The sequence below is a fragment of the Rhinatrema bivittatum genome, chromosome 1 (genome assembly GCF_901001135.1).
Source record: "Rhinatrema bivittatum chromosome 1, aRhiBiv1.1, whole genome shotgun sequence".
In the NCBI taxonomy this organism is placed as follows: domain Eukaryota; kingdom Metazoa; phylum Chordata; class Amphibia; order Gymnophiona; family Rhinatrematidae; genus Rhinatrema; species Rhinatrema bivittatum.
Window position 1 is genome coordinate 751808622 of NC_042615.1, and position 27169 is coordinate 751835790.

Here is a 27169-nt window from a genome sequence, read left to right on the forward strand (position 1 = left end):
GATAAAATTTGGCCGAGGGCATCCTGAACCCTAACAGGCAGGTGGAGGGATGTTGGTACATCACATTGTAAATAGGTTATGAAGGACAGACTGGCCGAAGATGGAATCTAGTCTTCCGGCTTTGTCCAAGCAATAGTGGGCTGCAAAGGTGTGGAGAGAAATCCAGGTGGCAGCCCTGCAAATGTCAGGAAGCGGCACCGATCGTAGATGTGCTACTGAAGTCGCCCTCACAGAGTGTGCTTTAACACGGTCTTGAAACGGAATGCCCGCTTGCTGAAAGCAAAAGGATATGCAGTCTGGTAATCAGGAGGAGAGAGAGTCTGCTTACCCACAGGCTGCCCTAATTTATTAGGATGGAAAGAGACGAACAATTGAGTGCTTTTCCTGTGGGCAGCTGTACGGTCTAGGTAGAACGCTAGAGCCCGTTTACAGTCAAGGGTATGCAGAGCCTGCTCTCCTGGGTTGGAATGGGGCCTGGAAAAAAAGGTAGGTAGTAAGATGGATTGATTTATATGAAAATCTGAAACTACCTTGGGTAAGAATTTAGGGTGAGTGCGGAGTACTGCCCGGTCCTGCAGAAGTTTAGTGTAAGGCGGATAGGTAACTAGGGCGTGTAATTCACTAACTCTGCGAGCGGAAGTGATTGCCAAAAGAAAAATCACTTTCCATGTGAGATATCGAAATTCACAGAAGTGAAGAGGTTCGAATGGTGGTTTCATGAGCAGACCCAAAACTAGGTTAAGGTCCCAAGAAGGGGCTGGAGGATGCAGTGGAGGCTTGAGGTGAAGCAAGCCTTTCAGAAAACATGTTACAAGGGGTTGTACTGATATAAGAACATCCCCGACACCTATATGGAAGGTGGCTACCGCACTGACATGCATTCTGATGGAAGACGTTTTTAGACCTGACTCTGATAAGTGCCAGAGATAGTCCAAAAATTTCGTGATTGGACAGGTAAAGGGGTCAAGGGACTGAGAAGGGCACCATGACGTGAAACTGTTCCATTTGTACGAATAAGCTTTTCTTGTGCAAGGCTTCTGTGAAGCAATCAAGACACGGGAAACTGGTTCAGAAAGGTTAAGTGGCTGAAGGATTAACCTTTCAACATCCATGCCGTCAGGGACAAAGCTTGAAGATTGGGGTGGCGTAGGCACCCGTCGTTCTGAGTGATCAGAAGTGGGGTCCTTTCCCAAGGGAATGTGCATGCGAATGGAGAGATTCTGCAGTATTGGAAACCACACTTGGCGTGGCCAGTGAGGTGCTATCAGGATCATGGCTCCCTTGTCCTGACATAACTTCAAGAGAGTCTTCGAGAGAAGAGGAAGTGGAGGAAATGCGTAGAGTAGACCAGTTGCCCACGAGGGGGAGAATGCGTCTCTGGGCTGAGAGTGTTTGCTGCAAATGAGAGAGCAGAATTTCTCTACTTTGCGGTTTTGAGGAGACGCAAAGAGGTCTATCTGAGGATATCTCCATTGTTGGAAGATGGAGTTCGCCACCGAGTGGTTGAGAGACCACTCGTGCAGTTGAAAGGTGCGACTCATTTGTCTGCCAACACATTGTCCACTCCCGACAAGCTGGCCCTGAGGTACATCAAATGGGAGAGAGCTTCCGCCCATATCTGTGCAGCCTCCTGGCACAGAAGGAAGGACCCCGTGTCTCCCTGTTTGTTGATGTACCACATGGCCACCTAGTTGTCTGTCTGGATCAGGATAACTTGATTTGAGAGGCGATCCTGAAATGACCTGAGAGCATATCTGATTGCTCGAAGCTCCAGGAAATGTATTTGGTGTTTGGCTTCCTCCGTTGACCAAGAGCCTTGTGTTTGCAGATTGGCCACATGGGCTCCCCATCCGAGGTTGGGAGCATCAGTGGTGAGAATTAATTGAGGGTCTGAAGCCTGAAAGGGCAAGCCCCGGAGGAGTTTGATCTGAATTTTCCACCAGGCTAGAGACTGATGGAGCGAGTCGGTTACATGGACAATGGTCGACAGGGGCTGAATGCTTTGAGTCCATTGAGACCTTAGAGTCCACTGCATGACTCTCATGGCCAAACGGACCACTGGTGTGACCTGAACTGAGGACGCCATGTGTCCCAGGAGGATGAGAAAGTGGTGGGCAGTAACAGAGTGCTGAGACTGCATCTGGTGTGCAAGAGACACGAGAGTGAGGGCTCACTGTCGAGGCAGGAAAGCCTTTGCCTGCAAGGTGTCCAAGTCTGCCCCAATGAACGACAAGGTTTGAAATGGGACTAAGTAGGATTTGTCATAGTTGACGAGAAATCCTAATGAAATTAGAGTGTGTAAGGTTAGATTGAGGGACGACAGAGCAGCTTGCTGAGTGGGCGCCTTGATTAACCAGTCGTCTACAAAGGGGAAGACGTGAACACCTTGGGTCCTGAGGAAGGCTGTAACTACTACGAGGCATTTTGTGAAGACTCATGGCGCAGATGCTAGGCCGAATGGAAGCACTCGGTATTGATAGTGCTTGGGGCCTACTATAAACCTCAGGTATTTGCTATGAGATGGAGTTATCGCATTATGAGTTTATGCATCCTGGAGGTCCAGAGAGCAGAGCCAGTCTCCTCTTTGTAGAAGAGGAAGAAGCGAGCCTAAGGTTACCATTTTGAATTTCTCTCGCTGGGGGTACTTGTTGAGGGCCCGTAGGTCCAGAATAGGATGAACGCCTCCTGAGTTTTTGGGGATTAGAAAGTACCAGGAATAGAATCCTAGACCTTGCTGAGAGTAGGGTATGGGGTTCTATTGTCTTGGACTAGAGAAGGAGGGAGACCTCTTGATCCAGATGGATGGAGTGATCGGATGTTCTCCACATTGGTAGAGGTGGGGAGTCTGGTGGCACGGAGAGAAAGTTCAGATGGTAACCCTGAGCAATTATTGCCAGTACCCATTGGTCTGAGGTGATTGAGTGCCATATGTTGTGGAAGTGACACAATCGACCTCCCACTAGTATATGAGGCAATGGAAGCTGGCTGCTGCTGTTCTCTAGATGGAAGTCAAAAACCTGAAGCAGGCCCTGGCTGAGGAGCTGCTTGCAGTTTTTGTTTACATGTTTGACGAGATTGTGCTTTTTGAAAGGGTCTCGTGGCACGGGCTCTGGTTGGTGGCAGGTAGGACTTCTTCGGGCGGAAGAATGACTTTTTAGAGTCCTTTCTGAAGGGCTGTTTAGAAGAATAGTCAGAAGGCATCAGAGAGAGCTGTCTTAGGGTCTCATGATGGTCCTTAAGTTCCGCCATCATCCGTTGAATCTGTTCGCCAAACAGATTATCTCCTACACGGGGCAGGTCAGATAACCTGTCTTGTACCTCAGGGCGAAGGTCAGAAGACTTAAGCCAGGCCCACCTTCTCGCCGAAATAGCAGCTGCAGATACCCTTGTAGCAGTATCAAAGATATCATAAGATGATCTGATCTCATGCTTGCCTGCCTCAAAACCCTTGTTTACTAGGGTTTGGAGCTGATCCTGAAATTGCTGAGGCAGGGAGTCTGTCAGGTCTTGTTATCTGCTTGAAAATGACCCTATTATATTGGGTCATATAGAGCTGATAAGCGGCAATTCGGGAGATGAGCATTGAGCCTTGGTAGACTCTGCGGCCAATGGCATCTAGAAAATTCTGTTCCTTGCCAGGGGGAAAAGAAGTATGAGGCTTTGACCTCTTTGCTCTCTTCTGAGCCGATTTTACCACTACAGATTGGTGATCCAATTATGGTTTCTGAAAGCCCGGAACTGACCACACCAAATAGGTAGTGTCAGCTTTTCTGTGGAATGGAGCCAGGATGTTCCCAGTTCTTCTTCAGGAGATCCAGAAGAACCTGGTGGATAGGGATGGAGGTTATTACCTTGGGAGCATCCAGGAATTGGAGCAACTCCATCATCTGATGCCTATCATCCTGTTTAGTCTGTAATTTCAAGGGAATCAATTCAGACATTTCCTTCAAAAAATGTATAAAGGAAAGGTCCTCTGGAGGAGAATGCTTTCTACTTTCAGTGGGTGAGGTGATGAAGGCAAATCATCGGCGTCTGGTGAGGAATCATCAGTCCAGGTATCATAGGGATCAGCACCTGCCCCTCTAGGATGTAGAGGGGGACGGGATGGTGGGATACCTGAAGGTCCTGGTCTAGGCTTCGAAGGAATCGAAGGAATAATCAGAGGCACAGATGAAGGCATCGAAGGCATTGGTGGATGGCTCAGTGGCGCCGGACGTATCGGCATCGATGGCTGAGGCAGAACTCCCGAAGGAGGGATGCGAAACGGCGTTTCTCCTCCTGATGACAGAGTGAGCGGGGAGGGCACCGGCGCCATCGGTGACCCAGGGTCCATTGGTGGAAAAGCGGCTATGAGCGCTTCCATCCTGGAGAGCAGCAGTGCCAACACTGCCGGAATCGGGTCGGTGATTGGTTCCGCAATCGGTACCGGTGTCGGTGCCGGAGGAACCTGGAGTCGTTGCATCACCTTGTCGATGGCCTCCTGAACTATCCGGTCCAGATCTTTTCGGAGACCTGGAGCAAGCAGCCCCGGCTCCAGAACAGAAGGAGGAGGCAGAGGCAAAGCCGGAGGGACCACCATTAAAGGTGGAGTCGTGGCTCCCAATGCCCCATCAGGGGAGGGTTGCCTCGGTGACCCGGTCGCCGAAAAGGTCGGTGCCTTTTCTGGATGAGGTTTCTTCGACGGCAGCTTAGACGATGGCGAGGTCTATGATTTCGCTCTCTCAATGGTCGAGACTTTCGATGTCGATGTTTGTCTCTACAATCCCCTTGGTCCTAAGGGGGAGTAGAGGGTGAAGAAGGCCGAGATGTCATCGATGCCGGACGGTCACCAGCCTGTGGACGATGCTGGCGCGAAGTTGACAGTGCCAGTTCTGATGACGTCGATGCAATGGACATAGTCGGGGCTTGAGCACGGAAGAGAAGTTCTATCTTCTCCATTCTGGCCTTGCGACCTTTTGGTGTCATTAGGGCACATTTCGTGCAGGTCAAGACATCATGCTCTCGTCCAAGACACATTACACAGACTTTATGGGGGTCTGTGATGGACATGTTGCGACTACAGTCTGGGCACCGACGGAACTCCAACGCCATGGGCATGGAAAACAATTTAGCCGCAGTACGGTCGACGGCCAGTAGGCCATGAGGGCCAAACTCGACGGTAATCGACGAAAAATGGGTAAAAACTTACCGGAGCACCGCAGCTTGAAAAAGTTAGAGGAGAGACCCCTGTGGGGCAAATAACTTAGTAATTCCATGAGGAAAATTCCTGTCAGGAATCTCTGCAGAGCTCCTTAACTGCGAGGCTACTGCTGAGCGGAGAAAAGAAGACTGAAGGGGGACCTCTGCTGGCTGCAGGGTTAGTGCCATGCTGGGCATGCCCAATAGGGGCCAGTCAAAGTTCTGGAAACTGACAGAAGTTTTCTGTGATTGGGCTCCATCCTGTGATGTCACCCATATGTGAGGACTACCATCCTGCTTGTCCTGTGAGAAAGAGAAATTCTTATCAATCTTTGCTTTTGATAAGGATCTCAGCTTAGTTTCCTATGTGCTCAGGAAGTCTAAAGCAATAATGTTGCCATCAACAATGCATTATGTCATTACAGTATTTGGAGAGGAAAGAAAACCATTTATTATGGACTACAATAATAATCTGACCAAGCCAAAAGAACTGCATGGCCTGTACTAGACTACAAAATCCCAGTATTTCCCCAAAACAGCAGATCACACATCACAAAGATGTTGTGAGGACTGCAAAATGTTTGTACACAGAGGGCACATAACTATCATAAAACTGCTCGGATTACGTTCAATGAAAAAATTCATGTTGATATAAGTATATTACTTAATATTTTTGAGTCACTGAAACAAAAAAGTATATTCCAAAAAAAGTTTTTTCCCCAAGAATATAAAACATAAAAATGTGTTTTCACAGGAAATAAGGGTTTTCCTTGGTTTTTTTTTACTAAATAAAATTTCAATTAAAAGTTAAATTATGTTTTTAAACAGTCACTTTATACTATTCATTGTTTATTTGAGTCAGAGTTGTAAAGGACCTTAGAACTGCACCTATTTTGATTTATGGGATCTGAAAATCCCCAAAATAGTATTAGTTTTTTCTTGACAGTAAGGAGTAAATTTTCTCTACAATGTAAAACATTCATATGGTTAACAGTAATATCAATTGTAGATTTTATCAAAATAAGCAAGTGACTGTACATGGATACCATGCCATTGTTCATGGTAAAGGCATTTAAAAACATTTTAAAGGAACTAAAATAACATGGTAACTGAGTCCAGGGATGTTATATGGATTGGAAACTCACATGGTTTAGCAGCGTAGAAAGCTTTGACCCATCTTGAATATTCTTCTCCAGTATGTTCAATACTTTAACTGTTTTTTCTGTTGGTAGCTGTAAAGAAAGCAAAAGGAAGTGACTTGGACAGCAGCAAAAATGACACCACATTTACCAATATGTATTTCTTATCTTGAATCTCAATGTGGTGGAAGGAGGTATGTAGGGTATATACAGCAAAAGTTGCTTACCTGTAACAGGTGTTCTCAGAGGACAGCAGGATGCCAGTCCTCACTAGTGGGTGATGTAGTCCGATACAGCTGTGGTTGGTGCAAAGACTGCATAGCTTTCTAGAGTTTTCTTTAAACCATACTGAGCATGTGCAAGACATTCTGCATCATGGCTATCACATGGTGTCCTCAAGATTGGTATATAGTTTTCAAATGAGATGAGAACTCCTAGGAGAGGCCGATGAGTTCTGTGAGGACTGATATCCTGTCTTCTTCAGTGAACACCTATTACAGACAAGCAACTTTTTTTTTTTTTTTTTTTTTTATAAATTCATTAATGCTTTAAGCACATTGACTGACATTTACGTTCTCTCTATTTAATCCCCAGCTTCTTTTCTATGCTCCAAGTTGTATCACTCCCTTGTTTTATTGTAACTGCATACCTTAACCTTCTCTTGTTTAATGTTTTTTATTATTATTATTACTACAACGATTACTATTATTATTAAGATAAATGTTTCTTACCTTTTTTGTTACCTATCTACTTGTTAATTGTAAACCGACATGATGCGATATCTATTGCGAATGCCGGTATAGAAAAACTTAAAATAAATAAATAAAATAAATAAATTTTCTCTAAGGCCAAATGGGATATATAGTCCTCAGAGGTAGGGGGAATACCTACCTACAGATTGCCCTGAACAAAAAAAAGGGAGAAAATTCAGAAAGAGTGCCAACTAATTAAAATGTTTATGTTGGCAACATTTTATTATTGTCCTAAAAAAGAAAACTATAGATATATAATTATAAATATATAACATTATATATATATATATATATATATATATATCTATCTATCTATATATATATATATATATTTATTTATTTTATTTAGCACTTTTATATACCGACTTTCCAATAACAGAGTTACTGATCAATTCGGTTTACATTCTAAACAGAAACATTGACAAGTTAATGTCTTACAATGAACAGGTAGCAGGAACTTGGATACAGATATATGGGGTTAATAACATAACGTAAATGCTACGGAGCCAAATGTTGGCTAAGGAAATAGGTGATAGGTATAAGGCTGGGTATTTGATTTTTAAGACTGGGTATATATATATATATAATATATATTATATATATTTTATATATATATATTATATATATTTTATATATATATATTATATATATTTTATATATATATTATATATATTTTATATATATATATTATATATATTTTATATATATATATTATATATATATTATATATATTATATATATATATATATATATATATATATATAAGACTGGGTATATATATTGGGTATATATATAAACATTTATAGGACAATAATAAAATAATAAAAACAGGGCCCGGTGGGGGATGAAGTTAGATTCTAAACCTCAAACAGACCTTTCAGGACAGATTGATCAATAAAGGGATGTGAATGTAAAGGGGGCAACACAACATCATAACCTTGAAAATCTCTTGTATGGAAGCAGATCTCAGGTAGTCTACTGACATCGCCATGCTTCAAACACTGTAAGCCTCTACATGCCCTTCCAGAGTCAAGCCCGCCTGGGCCAAACAGAAAGACAGGCAATCCACTAACCAATTAGACATTATAGCTATAGCAAACCCAGGTCTATTTGGGTTAAAAGAAACAAAAAAAAAAAAAAAAGGCACGGTTGCTTATCTGTAACAGGTGTTTTCCTAGGACAGCAGGATGTTAGTCCTCATACTTGGGTGACATCATCATATGGAGCCCGTCAGGGAAAACGTCTGTCAAAGTTTCTAGAAACTTTGGCTGGCACACTGAGCATGCCTAGCATGCCACTATCCCTGCATCCATGTGGGGTCTCTCTTCAGTCTTGTAAGTAGATACAATAAAAGCAAAAAAACAACTAGGAGAACCCAACTCTATGGGGCAGCAGACGGGTTTTGTGAGGACTAACATCCTGCTGTCCTAGGAGAACACCTTTTACAGGTAAGCAACTGCGCTTTCTCCTAGGACAAGCAGAATGGTAGTCCTCACACATGGGTGAATACCTAGCTACAGCTGGACCTGAACCTGCAAGACCAACAGACACCAAACCAGGTGCCAACGGGCACAACAGAGGTGCTGTTGGTAACAGCGGGGAGAGCCTGAATTAAAGACCAGGGGCCCACAGTGGGAGAGTTCACAGCTGAAAAAGGTTTCTCAGGACAGATTGGCCGAAACTGCTATCCTGCCGCCCATCCCTGTACAGACAATAGTGCACAGCGAAAGTGTGGACAGAACTCCACATTGCAGCCCTGCAGATCTCTCCCAATGGAATAGCACGCAGGTGGGCCACAGATGTTGCCATGGCCCTTACAGAGTGCGCTGTGTCATGGCCCTCCAGGTGCAGTCCAGCCTAGTCATAGCAGAAAGCGATACATTCCACTAGCCAGGTGGAAAGAGTCTGCTTAGTAACAGCCCTGCCCAGCCAGTTGGGATCAAACAAAATAAACAGCTGGGTGGACAGCCTGAGGTCCACCGTATGGGTCCCGGTAGAAGGCCAGGGCACTCTTACAATCCAGCATGTGCAGTGCCCTCTTCCCCCAGGCTGGTATGAGGCCGGGGAAAGAAGGTAGATAGGACAACAGATTGGTTAAGATGGAAGTCTGTATTACATTTGGCAGGAACATAGGGTGCGTGTGCAGAACCACCCTGTGGTGGTAGAACCTTGTGTAGTAGGGTGGATAAGTCACTAAGGCGTACAACTCACTGAACCTGCGTGCAGATGTGACCATTATCAAGAAGATGACCTTCCATGTCAAATGCTTGAAAACGCACGAGTACAGTGGCTCAAACAGCGGCTTCATCAACTGGGCCAGCACCACATTAAGTCCCATGAAACCTCACGGGGCTGCAGTCGAGGCCGCAGCTGAAGCAGCCTCCGCATGAACTGCCGTACGATAGGTGAACTGTCCGCCACCTGATGGTACCCGTCTCCGAGAGGTGCAGTAGATAGTCCAGGAGATGTCGGACGGGGTAAGAGAAAGGATTGAGACCCTTCTGCGCCTCCCTTTCACCACCATTAAATGCTACAAAATGCAGCAGCTAGAATTCTCACCAACACTCGCAAGTCTGACCACATTAGCCCGATCCTCAAAGAATTCCATTGGCTCCCTATCTACTCCCGCATACTCTACAAAACATTACCATTATCCACAAAACCTACATGCTCACAACATCTACTGGCTCGACAACTCCCTCCGCTTCCGCTCTACTAACTGTCCCACTATATCCGCCTATGAAGGTTGCCTAGCCACTCCCTCCACGAAAACTACACACCTCTCTTACACTAAGGAATGAGCCCTATCCTTGGCAGGCTCGTCCCTCTGGAATTCCATGCCCCCTGATCTCCGCTTAGAGCCACGTTCCCAGAAATTTAAGAAAAAGCTTAAGACATGGCTTTTCAAACAGGCATACCCTGAATAGAGTCTGTTTCCCCCCTTCCTTCCCTCTATTCTTCTAGCTTCCTCTCCCCCTTCTCCCTGTGCCCCCTCTTACATCCGATCCTCCTTCCCTGTATTCATCGTATTTTATATAGTTGTATTCATATTTTATATAGATTACTGTATTCATCTTATATCATCCAGTGTTAATCCTGTAAATCTTCTCTCATGTATTTCAGTATATCTTTTGCCTTTTTTATTACATTCACCTTATTTTATAGTATCCATTTTTATTCCTGTACTTTATTCCCAATGTATTTCAGTAAATTTTTTGCCTCGTATTTCAGTATATTTTATGCCTTGAACTTTAGTATATTTTTCGCCTTGTAATTCAGTATTTATGTATTGTATCTCAGTATATTTTATGCCCCGTTCTTCAGTATTTTCTATGCCTTGTTATTAGTTACTCCTAGTATCCTATTCTCCCCCCCACCCCACCCCTGTTCTTTGGTTCCACATTCATTCCCTTGTTTCCCCCACCCTTGTTTTCTGTAATATGTTAAGTTACCTGTAAACCGATATGATGTACCCACGAATACCAGTATAGAAAAGTTCTTAAATAAATATGGTGAACCTCTTCCACTTCAAGAAATAAGACTTCTTGGTGAACGGCTTCCTAGAAGCCACCAGGACCCGGGCCATGTCCTCTGAAAGGTCCAGGGGTTGCAGGATCAACCTTTCAACATCTATGCCGTGAGACAGAGCACAGAGGTTGGGATGGCGCAGCCTGCTCTGCTCCTGGGAGAGAAGGTCTGGAGCCGTCCCCAGATGGATTGGGTCCCACCTGGACAGTTTCCACAGAAGTGGGAACCATACCTGACGTGGGTAACAAGGATCATGGACCCCTGATTCTGGCGAAATTTCAGGAGAGTCTTTAACACTAATGGAAGAAGCGGATAGGTATATAGGAGGCCTGTCCCTCCATGGACAGCAAAGGCATCCGTGGGAGGCACACCGTCCGACTTGGATAGAGAGCAGTACCAGGGCACCTTCGCGATGTTGAGGGAAGCAAACAGATCTCCTGCTTCAGGGACTACTCATGGAGTTGGAAAGTGCAACTCAGCTGGTCTGCCAGGGTGTTCTCTGCGCCTGCCAGTTACATGGCCCGGAGAAGGTACAGAGAAGGGCTACCAAAATGATAAGGGGAATGGAACAACTCTCCTATGAGGAAAGACTAAAGAGGTTAGGACTTTTAAGCTTGGAGAAGAGATGACTGAGGGGGGATATGATAGAGGTGTTTAAAATCATGAGAGGTCTAGAACGGGTAGATGTGAATCGGTTATTTACTCTTTCGGATAGTAGAAAGACTAGGGGGCACTCCATGAAGTTAGCATGGGGCACATTTAAAACTAATCGGAGAAAGTTCTTTTTTACTCAACGCACAATTAGACTCTGGAATTTGTTGCTGGAGGATGTGGTTAGTGCAGATTATATAGCTGTGTTTAAAAAAGGATTGGATAAGTTCTTGGAGGAGAAGTCCATTACCTGCTATTAAGTTCACTTAGAGAATAGCCACTGCCATTAGCAATGGTTACATGGAATAGACAGTTTTTGGGTACTTGCCAGGTTCTTATGGCCTGGATTGGCCACTGTTGGAAACAGGATGCTGGGCTTGATGGACCCTTGATCTGACCCAGTATGGCATTTTCTTATGTTCTTAACATGCCAGTGCTCAGTTCCAGATTTGCACCTTTTCCGACAAAGGAGGAAGGACTTGGTACCCCCTGTTTGTTGATATACCACATAGCCACCTGGCTGTCAGTTCAAACAAGGATGACCTTTGTTGGCCAAGTGATCCCAGAAGGTCCATAGAGTGTACCGGATCGCCCTCAGTTCCAAGAGGTTTATCTGAAACTGTGACTCTTGCTCAGTCCAGAAACCCTGGGTATGGAGGCCATCGATGTAGGCTCCTCACCCCAAGTGGAACACATCTATTGTCAGCACAATCTGAAGCAAAGGTGCTCAAAAGGGAATACCCCACTCTAGGTTGAGTGGAGACGTCTACCAAATCCTGAGTGAGGTGAACACCTTGATGCAGATTTGAAGGCCCTGGGTGGCCTTTCGCCGCTGGAAACGCAGGGTCCACCGGGCTCGGCGCATATGAAGACGGGCGAAAGGAGTGACATGCACGGCCATGGTCATGTGTCCTAGAAGCTGTAGCATACGCCGTGCCAAAATTAGCTGGCTCAGTTGAATCTCCCTTGCCAAGGAAACCAGAGCTCATGCTCTGTCATGTGGCAGGAAGGCCTTGGCCTGCGTCGCATTTAGGACGGCCCCTATGAAAGCCAGCCACGACAAAGGGCAGAGATTTGACTTTGGGTAGTTGATTAAAAACCCTAGGTGATCCAGAACCTGAATGGTACTGCGCAGTGCCCTGGTCTGTGTGTCGCTTAGAACTAGCCAATCATCCAGGTATGGAATTACCTGGACTTCTAGCTGGCTTACTCCCAAACCATGGCGAGACATTTTGTGAAGACCCATGGTGCAGAGGCGAGGCGCAACGGGAGCATACGGTACTGAAAATGCTGGAGCCTCACTACAAAGCAAAGGTACCACCTGTGACTTGGGAGGATCGCTGTGTTGAGGTTGAGGGAGCACAGGCAGTCCCCTTGGTTCAACAGGGGGGATTACGGTGTCCAAAGATACCATCTTTTCCTTTTTTAGGAACTTGTTCAAGGTGCCCAAATCCAGAATGGGACGAAGGCCTCTTGTTTTCTTTGGAATCAGAAAGTAATGGGAAGAAAACCCTTGACCCTGCTGCCCCTGAGGAACAGGTTACACTGTCCTGGCCTGCAGAAGGGCCAAGAGTTCCCCCTGAAGCAGTTCTGGATGCGAGACGAGACCCGTAACCATGTCGGATGACGGACAGGACCCACCGATCCGACGTCAAGGCTGGCCACATGTCTGCGAAGAAGTGGAGCCAGTCCCGGGCATCGGGAGAGGCGACTGGCATACGCCTCCTCGCTGCCAGTCAAAACCCTGTTGTGGGACTGGCTTAGGGGGCTGGCTATGGGCAGGGACCCTGCTGCTGGATTTTCCCCTGGTGCTCACCTGCTGCAGCCTGGAGCAGGGGGCCGGCGATAAGTACTTTCTCGGTCTATGAAAAGGTCTACTCGGCCCTATCCAGGATGACTGTTTGGAAGAGGCCGAGACGCCAGTGGACAAGTGCTGGAAAGTCTCATGGTGGTCCTTCAGCTGCGCAACAGCTTCCTTGACCTTGTCACTGAAAACATTATTGCCCATGCAAAGCAAGTCAGCCAGACGGTCCTTAACCTCAGGGCGAAGGTCCGAGGCCCTAAGCCTGGCCAGACAGCGGGCATAAATACCCACCGCCACTACATGCCCTGCCTTCTTCAAAGACGTTGTAAGTAGCATGTACCTCATGCTTACCACATTCAAGACCCTGCTGGACGAGCGCCACAAGAGCCTTCTAGGGCCGTCCCCCACCTCTTGGACTTGCTTCCAGAGGTTGCGGGTATATTGGGTCATGTATAATAGGTAGGAGACAATCTGGGCCACCAACATGGAGCCCTAATACACCCTCCTTCCCATGGCATCCCATGCCCGGTTGTCCTTACCCGGAGGGGCTGATGCATGGGTTTTTGACTGCTTCGCCTTCTTGAGTGCCGACTCAACCACCATTGACTGGTGTGCCAAAATGATTACCACCAAAAATAGGTTGGTTAAGTTCAGGTTAAGTACTTCAGCTCACAGGACCGAATGGCTAAAAGGGAGCTTTTATCAGCTGGGTCAGTACCACAATGAGGCTCATGACACAAGGGAGAGCTTGATGGTAGGATCCAATAGAAGCAAGTCCTGCAAAAACTGAACTAAAGAATGTACAGAAATGGGTTTATCTTACATGTTGGTGATAAATGCTAACTGCACTAAGGTGAACCCAGTGATGAAGCAAGAGGGTAGGTTGTCTAAGAACGCCGTTTGGGCAACAATATAGATTAGACACCGAAATAGTCCAAGTATAACCTTTTTATTTGAGTGGAGACATATATTCATACATGTGCCCGACTCTGGCCGAGTTTCGCCCCTCTTGGGGCTGCCTCAGGGGCTGTATGGAGAGGTTCTCTTTTTCTATATCACAACAATTCGCTTATGGAAAAAACTTCAATTATCTAATAATTTAGATAGAAGTACTGACGCGCATAGTCTCAGCTCATAAGCGAATTGTTGTGATATAGAAAAAAAGAACCTCTCCATACAGCACCTGTATGAATATATGTCTCCACTCAAATAAAAAGGTTATACTTGGACTATTTCAGTGTCTAATCTATATTGTTGCCCTAAGGTGAACCCAGACTCAGAGATGTAGAAGGTATTTAAGCAGTTTTTATGCGGAGCAGGAGAAAGTATTTAAGGCAGGGGTAGACAACTCTGGTACTGGAGTGCCACAAATAGGTCTATTGTTCAGGATATAAAAACTGAATATGCATGAGATATTTGCATAAAATGGAAGCAGTGAATACAAATCACTCATACATATGCATTGTGGATCCCCTGAAAACCAGGACTGGAATTTTCTACTTCTGACTCTAGGGCATTACCCTGACACCAGAAGGCAAACCTCCTCTACTTAAAGCCATAAAACTTCCAAGTGGAATTTTTCGGAGGAGCCAAAATATGAGAGATTATCAGGCAGATCCAGGGAATCAAATATATTTTCAACATTCAGGCTATGAAGATTAGAGATCTTGATATTTGTTGCAGGTTCCCTGATGGATAATTTCTTTAGGCACGGGAACCAAACCTGTCTTGGCCAATAGGGTGGTCATGAGAATCATAGTCCTCTGGTTTCAGGAGAGTTTTTTCCACTAAAGGAATAGGAGGATATGTGTACAGAAAACCCTTTCCACAATCTAGGGAGAAGGCATCCAAGACTAGTTTGTCTTTTCACTCTTTCTTTGAACAAAACTGAGGAAGCTTCTTTTCAGAGGATACACAAATAGATCCACCATGTATGTGCTCCATTCAAGGAATATTTAGTTTGTAATTCCTGTGTTCAAGAATCACTCACATGGCTATTTATTTATTTATTTATTTAACATCTCTTTTATACCGATATCCGTTTGCACATCGCATCGGTTCACAATAAACAAAAACTTTTGGGCGGTGCCCTTACATGTAACAGATAACTTAGTGAACTAGGAAAAATACAATTAACTTTTGGGAGGAGCCCTTACATATAACAAACATCAATGGGTAGATGCAAAGCAATAGAACTGTAACTATAACTATATACATGAGAGTGCACAGTACAAAATCAGCGGACATAAGGCGTTCATAACAAAATGACATTGTAAAAATGTCCAGGTACCAAAATGACATTGTAAAAATGACATTGTAAAAATGTCCAGGTACCAAAATGACATTGTAAAAATGGTTCCAGGTACCAGTTCAGTTGGTCTGCTAGGACATTTTTGTTGCCTGGCAGTGGCTATGAGAATCATCCCTTGTGCGATGGCCCAGTTCCACATTCTGACAGCTTCTTAACACAGGAGGCAAAAGTGTTCCCTTTTTGCTTGTTTAGGTAGAACATGGTTAGCTAATCTCTTTGGCAACACATGAGCAAGAACTGCACTCAGTAATCAAAGTACATACGGCACAAGTACTTATAACAGTGGAGTTTCCGTCATAAAATTATTAAAATTACTATGCATAAGAATCTTTGGATCAGCATAAATTCTTCTGCACTTGTGCCGTAGCTATCTCTTTGGACCAGGATAGTTTATAGGCCAACTGATCCCTGAAAGCATTTAGGATCACCTGTAGCATCAGTAAGTTTATTTGGTGAAGCTCTTCCTAGGTAGATCAAAGGAACTGGGAATAAAGCCCCTCTATATGAACTCCCTTGTCCAGGTTAGACATGTCCGTGTTTGAACAATTTGTGTGGGAGGAATTTGGAAGAGTATTTCTTTTGCCAGATTTCATTGGACCAGCCATCAATTTCTGAGAGTCCTTCAGTTGCTGGGTGATTTTTATGTTATTTCTTAGATCTTGGGTAGTTTGTAGTCATTGAGACTGTATGGTTCATTGGACTTACCTAATGTTGAGATATACCAAGATTATTACATATACTCTATACCAGCGATTCTCAACCAGTGTGTCGCCAAGCACTGGCAGGTGTGTCTCGTCTCCCAGTGTCCCACTGACCATTGTACTTTCCTTCTTCCTTATTCCAGCCCCCGTGGGCCAATTGGAAGCTTCCTTTCTTCCTATCCCCACTGCCCAATGGGAAGCCTCCTTCATTCTGCCTGCCAGTGGGAGTAGGAAGAAGGGAGGAAGCCTTTGATTGGCCGGTGAGGCAGGCATCGTATAGCCTGGGGGTGGGGTGGGAGGAATGGCAGTGTTGAACTCCAATGAAGCAAAGCCACCACGGGATCTCATCCTTGTTGCGGCGAAGAGGAAATCCAACTGAGGCCGCCACGGGAGCCCATCCCCGTGGCGGCGAAGAGGAAACCCAACCCCGAACGATGCCACCACGGGAGCCCATCCTCATGCGGCGAAAAAAGAAGGCCCGCCGGAGTAAAGCCATGACGAAACTGGAGCCCATCCCTGCAGTGAAGGAAGAAGAGGTTTTTGGTGAGAGCTTGTTGTGTGAATTGGTGCCAGGGTGAGAGCTTGTGTGAGTGAATCGGTGAATGGGTGCAAGAGCATTTATATGTGATTGAGAGACTGGTCAGGAAGATGACTGGTGTGACAGAGACCGAGACTGGTCAGAGAGAGAGAAAGTGTGAGTGAGTGAGTGTGTGTCTGTCTGTCTCTGTCAGGTTGTGGGCGCTAAGGAAGAGGACTGTGAGGACAGAGCTTCAGCAGCCCTTGCTGCTTCTGGTGAGTGCTATTGGCCTGGAAGGGAAAGGAGTAGGAGAGTTGCTGGAGAGGGTAAGTAAAGGTGGCTTTTTAAATTTATTTTTCTTGATTGACTGCCATTTTAATTATTGGGTATTATGCGATGTCTGCTATTTTGAAATATTTTATTGATATTTGGACATGTTTTAATAATTTTTATGAGTTTTTAATTGTTGGATATTATTCTGTTCAGCAGCTGTTTTGTAACATTTTTAGAAAAGCTTTACAATTATTTCTGTGTGGGGCTCTATAGCAGCTTGGCTTATTCTGTTTTCCCAATAGGAAATGTAATAGTGTTTAGGGCCTGGTTTAATAGTTGTGTTTCTTAGATAGGGTTGTTACTGTTTGAGTGTATTCTATAATACAGGTGTAACCTTGTGCGGGTTAGTTTGTATGCATTGTTACAAATCCTGAGAGTCTGTTAAGTGCTATATTTCTCTTTCCATTTCTCCAAGTTCACACTGCATCCAGAGTGGCTTTTTTGGTTTTCCATTCCAGTTTCTGTCTCCGTATTTATAATTTGTGGTTTTTCTGTACTTGGTGAAGGTCAGTTCTGGGTGTGTGAAGAGGTGAGGTATTTTACTAGCATGTAGGCATTTGTATCAATCTTATTTGTTGTATTTTCTCAATAGGATACACATTAGATGAAAACTGGTTCTTACCTGCTAATTTTCGTTCCTGTAATACCACAGATCAGTCCAGAAAAGTGGTTGTATATCCCTACCAGCAGGTGGAGTCAGAGAACAATTAGAACTTTGGGCATTGCTACATAACGAGAGTGCCACCTACAGTCACTCAGTATTGATCTGTGCCCATGCTAACAGAATTAAATAACGAAGGGTAGCACCCAACCAAATTTCTGGACTACCTCTTTGTCACTGGCAAAAAACCAGACCGAACAACTGCTAAAAACTGCTCCATGAATCATGTCTGCAAAAAAGGAGATTCAACAATAAAAAAACTTAAGCAGGTTCTGACCAAGACAGTCTTTCGGTATCTGAAGAAAGGGGTGGGCCTCTGGACTGATCTGTGGTATTACAGGAACGAAAATTAGCAGGTAAGAACCGATTTTCATTTCCCGAACATACCCAGATCAGTCCAGAAAAGTGGGATGTACCCAAGCCACTCTACACTGGGCGGGAACCCTAAAGACCCGCAGGAAGCACACTCTCCCCGAAGGACGGTTCATCAGAAGCCTTAACCTCCAATTGGTAATGTTTCGTAAAAGTGTTAACAGACGAGCACACCGCCACCCTACAGATCTCCTGAGGCAACAGTAATTGACACTCTGCCCAGGAGGTAGCCTGAGCCCTAGTGGAATGAGCTCTGAGACCCAAAGGCACCTGATGTCCTTGGGCTATGTATGTCGCTCAAATGGCTTCCTTAATCCACAGAGATATGGTCGCCTTTGATGCTTTGTCCCCCTTCTTTGGGCTACCAAAGAGAACGAACAAATGATCAGAATGTCTGAAGTCATTGGTAATCTCCAGATAACGCAATAAGGCGCGCCACACATCCAAAAGATGAAGGTCTCTGTTCTGAGAAGACTCCTGGGACCAGTTAGGGAACCCCGGAAGCTCCACAGTTTGATTGACGTGAAAGGCAAACCACCTTAGGGACAAAGGACGGAACCGTATGTAACGATACCAGATCGTCATAAATCCAAAGAAAAGGATCCAGACAAGACTGCGCCTGCTACTCTGAGATCTGACGGGCCGAGCAAATGGCCACCAAAAACACCGTTTTCAAAGTCAGATCTTTCAGGGAAACTCCACAAAGAGGCTCGAAAGGAGCGCCACATAGAACTTGCAGGACTACATTCAAACTCCAATCCGGACACACCGAACGGATGGGAGGGCGCAAATGTCTGACCCCCTTAAGAAACCGAGCAATATCCGGATGCGCTGCCAGCGAACAGCCGTCAAAGTTTCCCCGCACGGCACCTAGAGCTGCAACTGGTACATGAAGGGAATTGAAAGGGAATTGAAAGCCAAGCCCTTAGCGAGGCCCTGTTGCAGAAAGTCAAGCACCCAAGGAACATGCACCGCTAAAGGGTTGCAGGAACGCCGATGTCACCATGTCTCAAAAAGCTTCCAAACTCTCACATAGGCCATAAAGGTGCCTAGACATCTCGTCTGTAGGAGGGTGGAAATGACTTGTTCTGAATAATCCCTCAAGCGTAAACGTTGCCTCTCAAAAGCCAAGCCGCGAGAGAGAAGCAATCCTCCCGACTGAAAAATATGGGCCCCTGACAGAGAAGATGCGTTAAATGAGCCAGCTGAAGTGGACCCTCTAGAGCCAAGTGTACCAGATCCGCGAACCACGGACAACATGGCCACTCCGGCCCCACCAGAATCACTCTTCCCGGGTGCCGCTCTATGCGACGGAGAAGCTGACCTATGAGGGGCCAGGGCGGGAAGGCATACAGCAGAATCCCCGTGGGCCAAGGACACACGAGAGCGTCTATGCCCACCGAGCTCTGTTCTCAGCGACAGCTGAAAAAACGAACTGTTTTTGCGTTCGCCTGCGTTGCCATCAGATCCAGCTGAGGAGTTCCTCATCTGGCGCAAATGAGATTCCTCGCCTCGAGATATACTTCCCATTCCCCTGGGTCTAGTTGCTGACCGCTGAGATAATCGGCTTGCACATTCTCTAATCCCGCAACATAGGATGCGGCAATGTCCTCGAGATGGCGCTCCGCCCAGGTGAACAGAAGACGTGCCTCCAGTGCTACGGCGGGACTTGAGTCCCACCTTGCCGGTTGATGTACGCTACCGTTGTTACATTGTCCGAGAAGACTCGTACCATTCTGCCCTGGATCCAGGGAAGAAACGCCCGCAGGGCCAGACATACAGCCCTGGTCTTGAGCCGGTTTATGGACCAGGATCTTTCCATCACTAACCAGAGCCCTTGGTCGGACCTGTCTGCACACACTGCCCACCCCCCAGCCTGAGAGGCTGGCATTGGTGGAGATTATCAGCCAATTTGGAGTGTCCAAATCCACCCCCCATTCCAGATTGTCCAGTGACAACCACCATGACAGACTGGCTCTGGGTTTCAGAAGTAGAGGCATTGGTAGATGGAATTGCTCCGACACCTGATCTCTCGCAGTCCACCCGAGACTTCGCGCGAATCAACCAGTCATCCAGGTACGGGTGGACCAAGATTCCCTCCTGATGAAGCAAGGCCACCACCACCACCACCACCATCACCTTGGTGAACGTGCGAGGAGCTGTTGCGAGACCAAATGGGAGGGCTCGAAATTGGAAGTGTCGTCCCAAGACCTTGAACCGCAGAAACCTCTGGTGATTCAGCTGGATCGGAATGTGTAAATACGCCTCTGTGAGGTCCAGAGAAGCGAGAAACTTCCCTTTTCAACCCACGGCCATCACTGTACTCAGGGTTTCCATACGAAACCGAGGAACCTGAAGGCAATGGTTCACCTTCTGCAGATAGAGGATGGGCCGAAACGTGCCCTCCTTCTTGGGAACCACAAAGTACACGGAGTACAGACCTCATCCCTGTTGAGCCTCCAGAACTGGGACAATAGCTTTGAGCTCGAGAAGTCGTTGTAGAGTCACCCGGACCGCCTCTCGCTTGACACTTGAGGCCACTCGGGACTCCACAAAAACCTCCCGGACCGGGCGCTAGAACTCCAGTGCATACCCGTCTTTGATCACTTCTAAGACCCAGCGGTCTGATGTAATTCTTGCCCATTCCGTGTAAAAGTTGGATAATCTGCCTCCAACAGCTTCGACAACGGAATGGGTGCTCGTGGCTTCATTGGGGGGTTTTTATTACTTCCTGCACCAAGATGTCCTGAATCTCTTCTGGGCTGGCGACCCCCTCGAAAGGACTGCTGGCGCCCCCAAAGCAGGTTTAGAAGCAGGAGGTGCGGAGTATCTACCCGCTCTGAAGCAGCGAGAGTCCAGAAACCTAGCTCGAGGAGGGAAGACTTTCTTAGAAGATCTTTTATCTTCCGGCAACCGAATGCCCTTGGATTTGGCAAGCAGCTTTACTAGCTGATCCAGATCCTCCCCAAACAGGAGCTTGCCCTTAAAGGTTAGATTACAAAGCCGGAAAGACAAATCTGCCGCCCAATTTCGCAGCCAGAGGAGACACCGCGCTGACAATAAGGACACCATACCTCTCGCCGAGGTCCTCACCAGATCATACAAAGCATCTGCAACATAAGCGATGCCTGTTTCTAGGCGGGCGGACTGCAGAGCCCCACTGTCGCCCGTACCGGTCCCAGCAGCCAACTCCTGGACCCAACACAGACAGGCCATCTGTATGAGGCTAGTGCAAACCGCCGCCCGAAGGCTAGCGCGGCAACCTCGAATGCTCGCTTCAACTGGATCTCCAGCTTGCGGTCCTGCATATCCTTAACGGCAGCCACCCTAGCAACTGGGATAGTGGTCTTTTTTGTGACTGCCGAGACCGCGGCATCCACCTTTGGAATCTTCAGTAAATCCAAAACATCAGATGATAACGGGTACAGTTTCGCCATAGCTCTGCCCACCTTCAAGCCGGAATCCAGAGTCTCCAACTCCTGGGTCACTAGTTTGCGAACCTTCTTAGGCAGAGGAAAAGATGTTGTGGGACCCCTAATGCTGTCGAGGACTGGATTGACACCCTCGTTGTCAGACTCTTCTTGAGAAACCTTAAGTCCCAGAACTTCAAGGACCTGGGGGATAAGGGGTCTTAACTCACCCTGCTTGAATAAACGAACCATGCTGGGGTCATCCCCCTCTGCAGGAGGGTCATCGGACTCATCCGGATCATCAATATCCACATCAGCCGGATCTGCCGCCCCTACTACCCCAGAAGCCGGTGTCGCCCCAGATCCCGGGATCGGATCTCGCAAACCCTGGGGAGAATCCCCTGTGGGGTGAGCCTGATCAGAGAGGCTCTGACGAGGGTCCGTATCCCAACCTCTTTTCTCAGGCGGGTCCAAACCTGCCCCCAGGAGACCGGGATGCTTTACCGCCGAGCATTTCCTTGCCAGGAAAGCCTGGTGCATAAGGACAAATTCTGGGGAAAACCCCTCCAGGCCCCCCTCCCTCACTGGAGAGCCAGCTGGGGTGATGATATCAGTTAGAACAGGCGGAGAATCCTCTTCCCGCGAAGCCGAAGGCGAGACAGACGTTCCCCTCCCTGAGGGAGGAGGCAAGAAGCCCTGAAGAGCCCTCTAACCCCTGGGAACATGCTGCGCATAAGGAGGCCGCATCTAACGCCTGGCCACGTGACTCAAACGAGCGGCAGGCCTGCGATTCTGTTTTCGGTCCCATTCGCAGCAGCATGCCGATAGTCTGAAGTGAAATAGAAAAGGGTGCAAATAAAAAAAGAAACACTCGGAGCCGTGACGCAGAGAAAATTTCAGTCAGGCAGAACCAGAAAAACAAACTTTTCGTGCTGCGGGCTAAGAGACTACCGGCTGAGGAGAAAAAAACGCACGGAGCCGTGCCGCGGGAAAGGAGCCTGTCTATAGTGAAATCGCAGGGAAGCGGCACGTAAATGAGACACACAGAGAAAAACTCACCCTTGCCCTCAGAAAACGACCCGGAGCCCCGGGAGCTGAGTGGAACACTACTGACAGCTTCCCCGGCCGGCCTTAAAAGACCCGGTCCCCTCCTGCACCTCTCCTTACCTCAGCACTGAAGACTGTCAAGTCAGCCGCAGTGAAAACAGTTTGTTTTTTTTTAAATTAAACTTTACCAAGACACAGAGAAAAGCTGTTGCAGGAGACAAGGGAGCAGCTGTAGCAGAGACAGTGGCGAGTAGCCAGGAGCCCCTGGTCGTCAGACACTGAACTGTGGCAGGCGAAACCTTGACAGGAATATCCAATTGCCCAGACGCCCAGCTTCTACTGAGGGATGGCCCACGAAGGCGCCTAACAGTTCAGGAAGCGACCGTAAACCAAAAAATTAAATTCAAACTAACTAAATAAAAAATATTACTAAAGACTGCACGTGTGCATCTGTACCACCCGCTGGAGTCAGAGAAATACTGAGTGACTGCAGGTGGCACTCTCGTTATGTAGCAGTGCCCAAAGTTTTAATTGTTCTCTGACTCCACCTGCTGGTAGGGATACACAACCCACTTTTCTGGACTGATCTGGGTATGTTCAGGAATGGTAAATTACAGTCTTTTCATAAGGAAGGCTATTGTGTCTGGTAGTAAAGGAAGTTTGTTTTGTTTTTACTGAGATGTCATCAGAACCAGAATATCTTTTTTGTATGGCGAGTTGTACAGGGTAATGCACTAGATCTGCTCTGCACTCATTGCTGGGGGTTGAGGGGATTCCTATAGATGCAGAGTGCATGTTTACATTTAGCCCTGTGATGGTCACATGTTCAGTGTGTCACACATGTGAGAACCATCTGTCAGGTGTGTCCTGGCCAAAAAAAGGTTGAGAACCACTGCTCTATACCATTAGGCCCAATGTCCCATGCTGATATCTGCTTATTCTTCTTTATTTCTTCCACTGCAGACATCAGGGTGATGAGCCTTTCTTGTTGAAGAAAGGCTTTTGCCTGAATTGTGTCTAGCAGAGCTCCTATGAATTCCAATTGTGATGGCAGGCTCAAGTTAGACTTGGGGAAATTTATGACAAACCCTAGCAACTCCAAAACTCAGGTGGTTTTACACATTTCTGAGAAGTGCTTTTGACCAGCTAATTGACCAGATAGGGAAATACATGCAAACCAGTTTGCTGATGCTGACAGGTAAAGTGATAATACGCTTGGTGGGCAATTTGGTGAGTTTTGCAATGAGTGAAGTCTGCATCCATTTCAACTTTATCCATAGCATCTAATAATGTAACTTTAAATATTTTTTCATCTTTGGAATATTAGATATTTACGCCCTTACTTAACAGCCACTGATTTAAGGAGTATTGTTCCAGTTCTCATTTCAATTCATACCAATTACTGCAACTCTCTATTGATAGAGCTCCGAAAAGTACATTTATATATACTTTAATTAGTGCAAAACACATCCACCCATCTTATTTTAGGAACGAAGCCATGGGATCATAATGAATCCATGCTGAAATCATTCCACTGGCTTCCAGTATCTAAGCAAATAGATTTTAAGATCTTGTGCCTGGCAGATTATGACACATAATATGACCCCCTCAATATTTGAATGACATTATATCTATCTAGCAACCATCATTTATTTAAAGTCTTTTTTATACCGAAGTATAGCTATCTGCCTTCACTCTGGTTTACAGTATAACAACTTGATACAGACAACGAACAATAAAAATGGGTATCCAATTAATACAGACAACGAACAATATAAATGGGTAACATGTTAACTAGACGTTACGGAAACTTTGTAGTAAATATTGAGGTTAAACATGTCTAACTATGTATAAATATTGCCTAATCAGGTTATAAACGAGTGCTGATGCATTAATTCCATGAAAAACAATCATCCCAACAACATTTACTCATGATTCCTGTTTTCTCATTAGATGAAACTAAGAAAAACTTTTTCTCTATGGAATGCATTACCACTTTTGATAAAGTCTACAGAAGACTTTCCAGCCTTCTGGAAAAAGTGTAAAACTTGGCTCTTTGAAAAAATATTTGACTCAAACAGTGTTTTTCTTTTGGTTTTACATTTGTATCTTGACTTAGTTGTATTTATATTTCTTATGTAAACTTAATTGTATTTATATTTCTTATGTAAACAGAGCAGTTGCTTACCTGTAACAGGTGTTTTCCTAGAACAGCAGGATGTTCGTCCTAACAGATGGGTGACATCAGATGGAGCCCAGCATAGAAAACTTTTGTCAAAGTTTCTAGAAGCATTGACTAGCACACTGAGCATGCCCAGCATGCCACTATCCGCACATCCACACGAAGTCTCCCTTCAGTCTCGAAACATAGCAAAACTATGAGCAAAAACTTAAAACAATAAAATGCATGATGATCCAACTCCGCGGAGTGGCAGGCGGGATTCCTGAGGACTAACATCCTGCTGTCCTAGGAGAACACCTGTTACAGGTAAGCAACTGCGCGTCCTCCAAGGACAAGCAAGATGGTAGTCCTCACAGATGGGTGAATACCAAGTTCCAGGCTACCCCGGCACCAATCATGACCAACAGTCACCGAACAAGGTGCAAATGGGCACAACACAACTGCAATGCTGTTGGTCAGTAGGGTGATAGCCTGGTTCCAAACAGGGGTCCTAGGCAGTAAGAGCTGGGTCTCCCACCTGGAAGAGATTGGGTAGGACAGCTTGGCCGAAGACACTGTCTTGTCAACTGTCCTTGTCCAAACAGTAGTGGGCAGGGAACGTGTGCAGAGAACTCCACATCGCTGCCCCGCAAATGTCGGTGACGGGAACTGGCCGCTGGTAGGTTACCAACGTCGCCATGGCCCTCACAGAGTGAGATTTGATGCAGCCTCCAAGCTGAAGACCCATTTCTGCATGCAGAAGGTGATGCAGTACGCCAGCCAGTTAGATAAAGTCTGGAAAGGAATATGACGAAAGAGATTATCAAATTTGCGGATGATACAAAATTATTCAGAGTAGTTAAATCACAAGCGGATTGTGATTCATTACAGGAGGACCTTGCAAGACTGGAAGATTGGGCAATCCAAATGGCAGATGAAATTTAATCTGGACAAGTGCAAGGTGTTGCATATAGGGAAAATAACCCTTGCTGTAGTTACACGATGTTAGGTTCCATATTAGGAGCTACCACCCAGGAAAAAGATCTAGGCATCATACTGGATAATACTTTAAAATCGTCGGCTCAGTGTGCTGCAGCAGTCAAAAAATCAAACAGAATGTTAGGAATTATTAGGAAGGGAATGGTTAATAGAACGGAAAATGTCATAATGCCTCTATATCGCTCCATGGTGAGACTGCACCTTGAATTCTGTGTACAGTTCTGGTCGCCGCATCTCAAAAAAGATATAGTTGCGATGGAGAAGGTACAGAGAAGGGCAACAAAAATGAGAAAGGGGATGGAACAGCTCCCCTATGAGGAAAGGCTGAAGAGGTTAGGGCTGTTCAGCTTGGAGAAGAGACAGCTATGGGGGGATATGATAGAGGTCTTTAAGATCATGAGAGGTCTTGAATGAGTAGATGTGAATCGGTTATTTACACTTTTGACTAATAGAAGGACTAGTGGCCATTCCATGAAGTTAGCAAGTAACATATTTAAGACTAATCGGAGAAAATTCTTTTTCACTCAACCACAATAAAGCTCTGGAATTTGTTACCAGAGGATGTGGTTAGTGCCATTAGTGTAGCTGGGTTCAAAAAAGGTTTGGATAAGTTCTTGGTGGAGAAGTCCATTAATGTTGAGATTACTTACCTGATAATCTCCTTTTCCTTAGTGTAGACAGATGGACTCAGAACAAGTGGGTATAGTGTGCTCGTGCTAGCAGTTGGAGACGGATCTGACGTCAGCACGGGTACATATACCCCCACAGGAAGTGAAGCAACTCAGTAATCTTCCTTGCAAAAGCTGTTATGGATATATGTGTACTGACGATCAATGAATTAGTGAAACAGGATTCCCCTGACCGATTGATAGTAGCTGGAGACCGCCAGCGCTTCCAACCGGAAAGCGTCGACACCTGGCAGAGTGGACGCTCTTATGTAAGAAAATGACATGGCTTACCTTGAACTGGTGAAACCCATGTACACCGGCAGCCGGGCGGGATGCTGAGTCCATCTGTCTACACTAAGGAAAAGGAGATTATCAGGTAAGTAATCTCAACATTTCCTAGCATGTAGCCAGATGGACTCAGAACAAGTGGGATGTACAAAAGCTTTACTCCCGGACTGGGCGGGAGGCTGCCTGAGGACCGCGTAGGACTGCCCTCGCAAATGCTGTGTCCTCCCTGGCCTGGACATCCAGACGGTAAAATCTGGAAAAGGTATGGAGGGAGGACCATGTCGCCGCCTTACATATTTCTGCGGGCGACAGCATCCTAGATTCTGCCCAAGATGCTGCTTGCGCTCTGGTAGAATGAGCCTTGACCTGTAGAGGAGGTGACTTTCCGGCCTCTACGTAGGCCGCTCTGATAACTTCTTTGATCCAGCGAGCTATGGTGGGCCGAGAGGCCGCTTCCCCTTGCTTCTTCCCGCTGTGAAGGACGAACAGATGGTCCATCTTTCGTACTGCTTCTGTCTTTTCCAGGTATCCGGGTAGTAATCTGCCGATGTCGAGATGGCGTAGCAAACGCCCTTCTTCTGATGTCTTCAAACCCGCCGTGGTTGGCAAGGATATGGTTTGGTTGAGGTGAAATTGTGAGACCACTTTA

At 46.2% G+C, this 27169-nt stretch overlaps 1 protein-coding gene across 4 annotated transcripts in view; it reads right to left on the reverse strand.

Moving 5' to 3' along the window:
• NIPBL (NIPBL cohesin loading factor) overlaps positions 1–27169 on the reverse strand; it is a 1214062-nt gene that overhangs the window by 653838 nt on the left and 533055 nt on the right. For all 4 annotated transcript variants that reach the window (XM_029578690.1, XM_029578673.1, XM_029578682.1 and 1 more), the window contains one exon: positions 6324–6410. In XM_029578690.1, coding sequence (XP_029434550.1) covers positions 6324–6410 — 87 coding nt within the window. The remainder of the gene's footprint in view (positions 1–6323; positions 6411–27169) is intronic.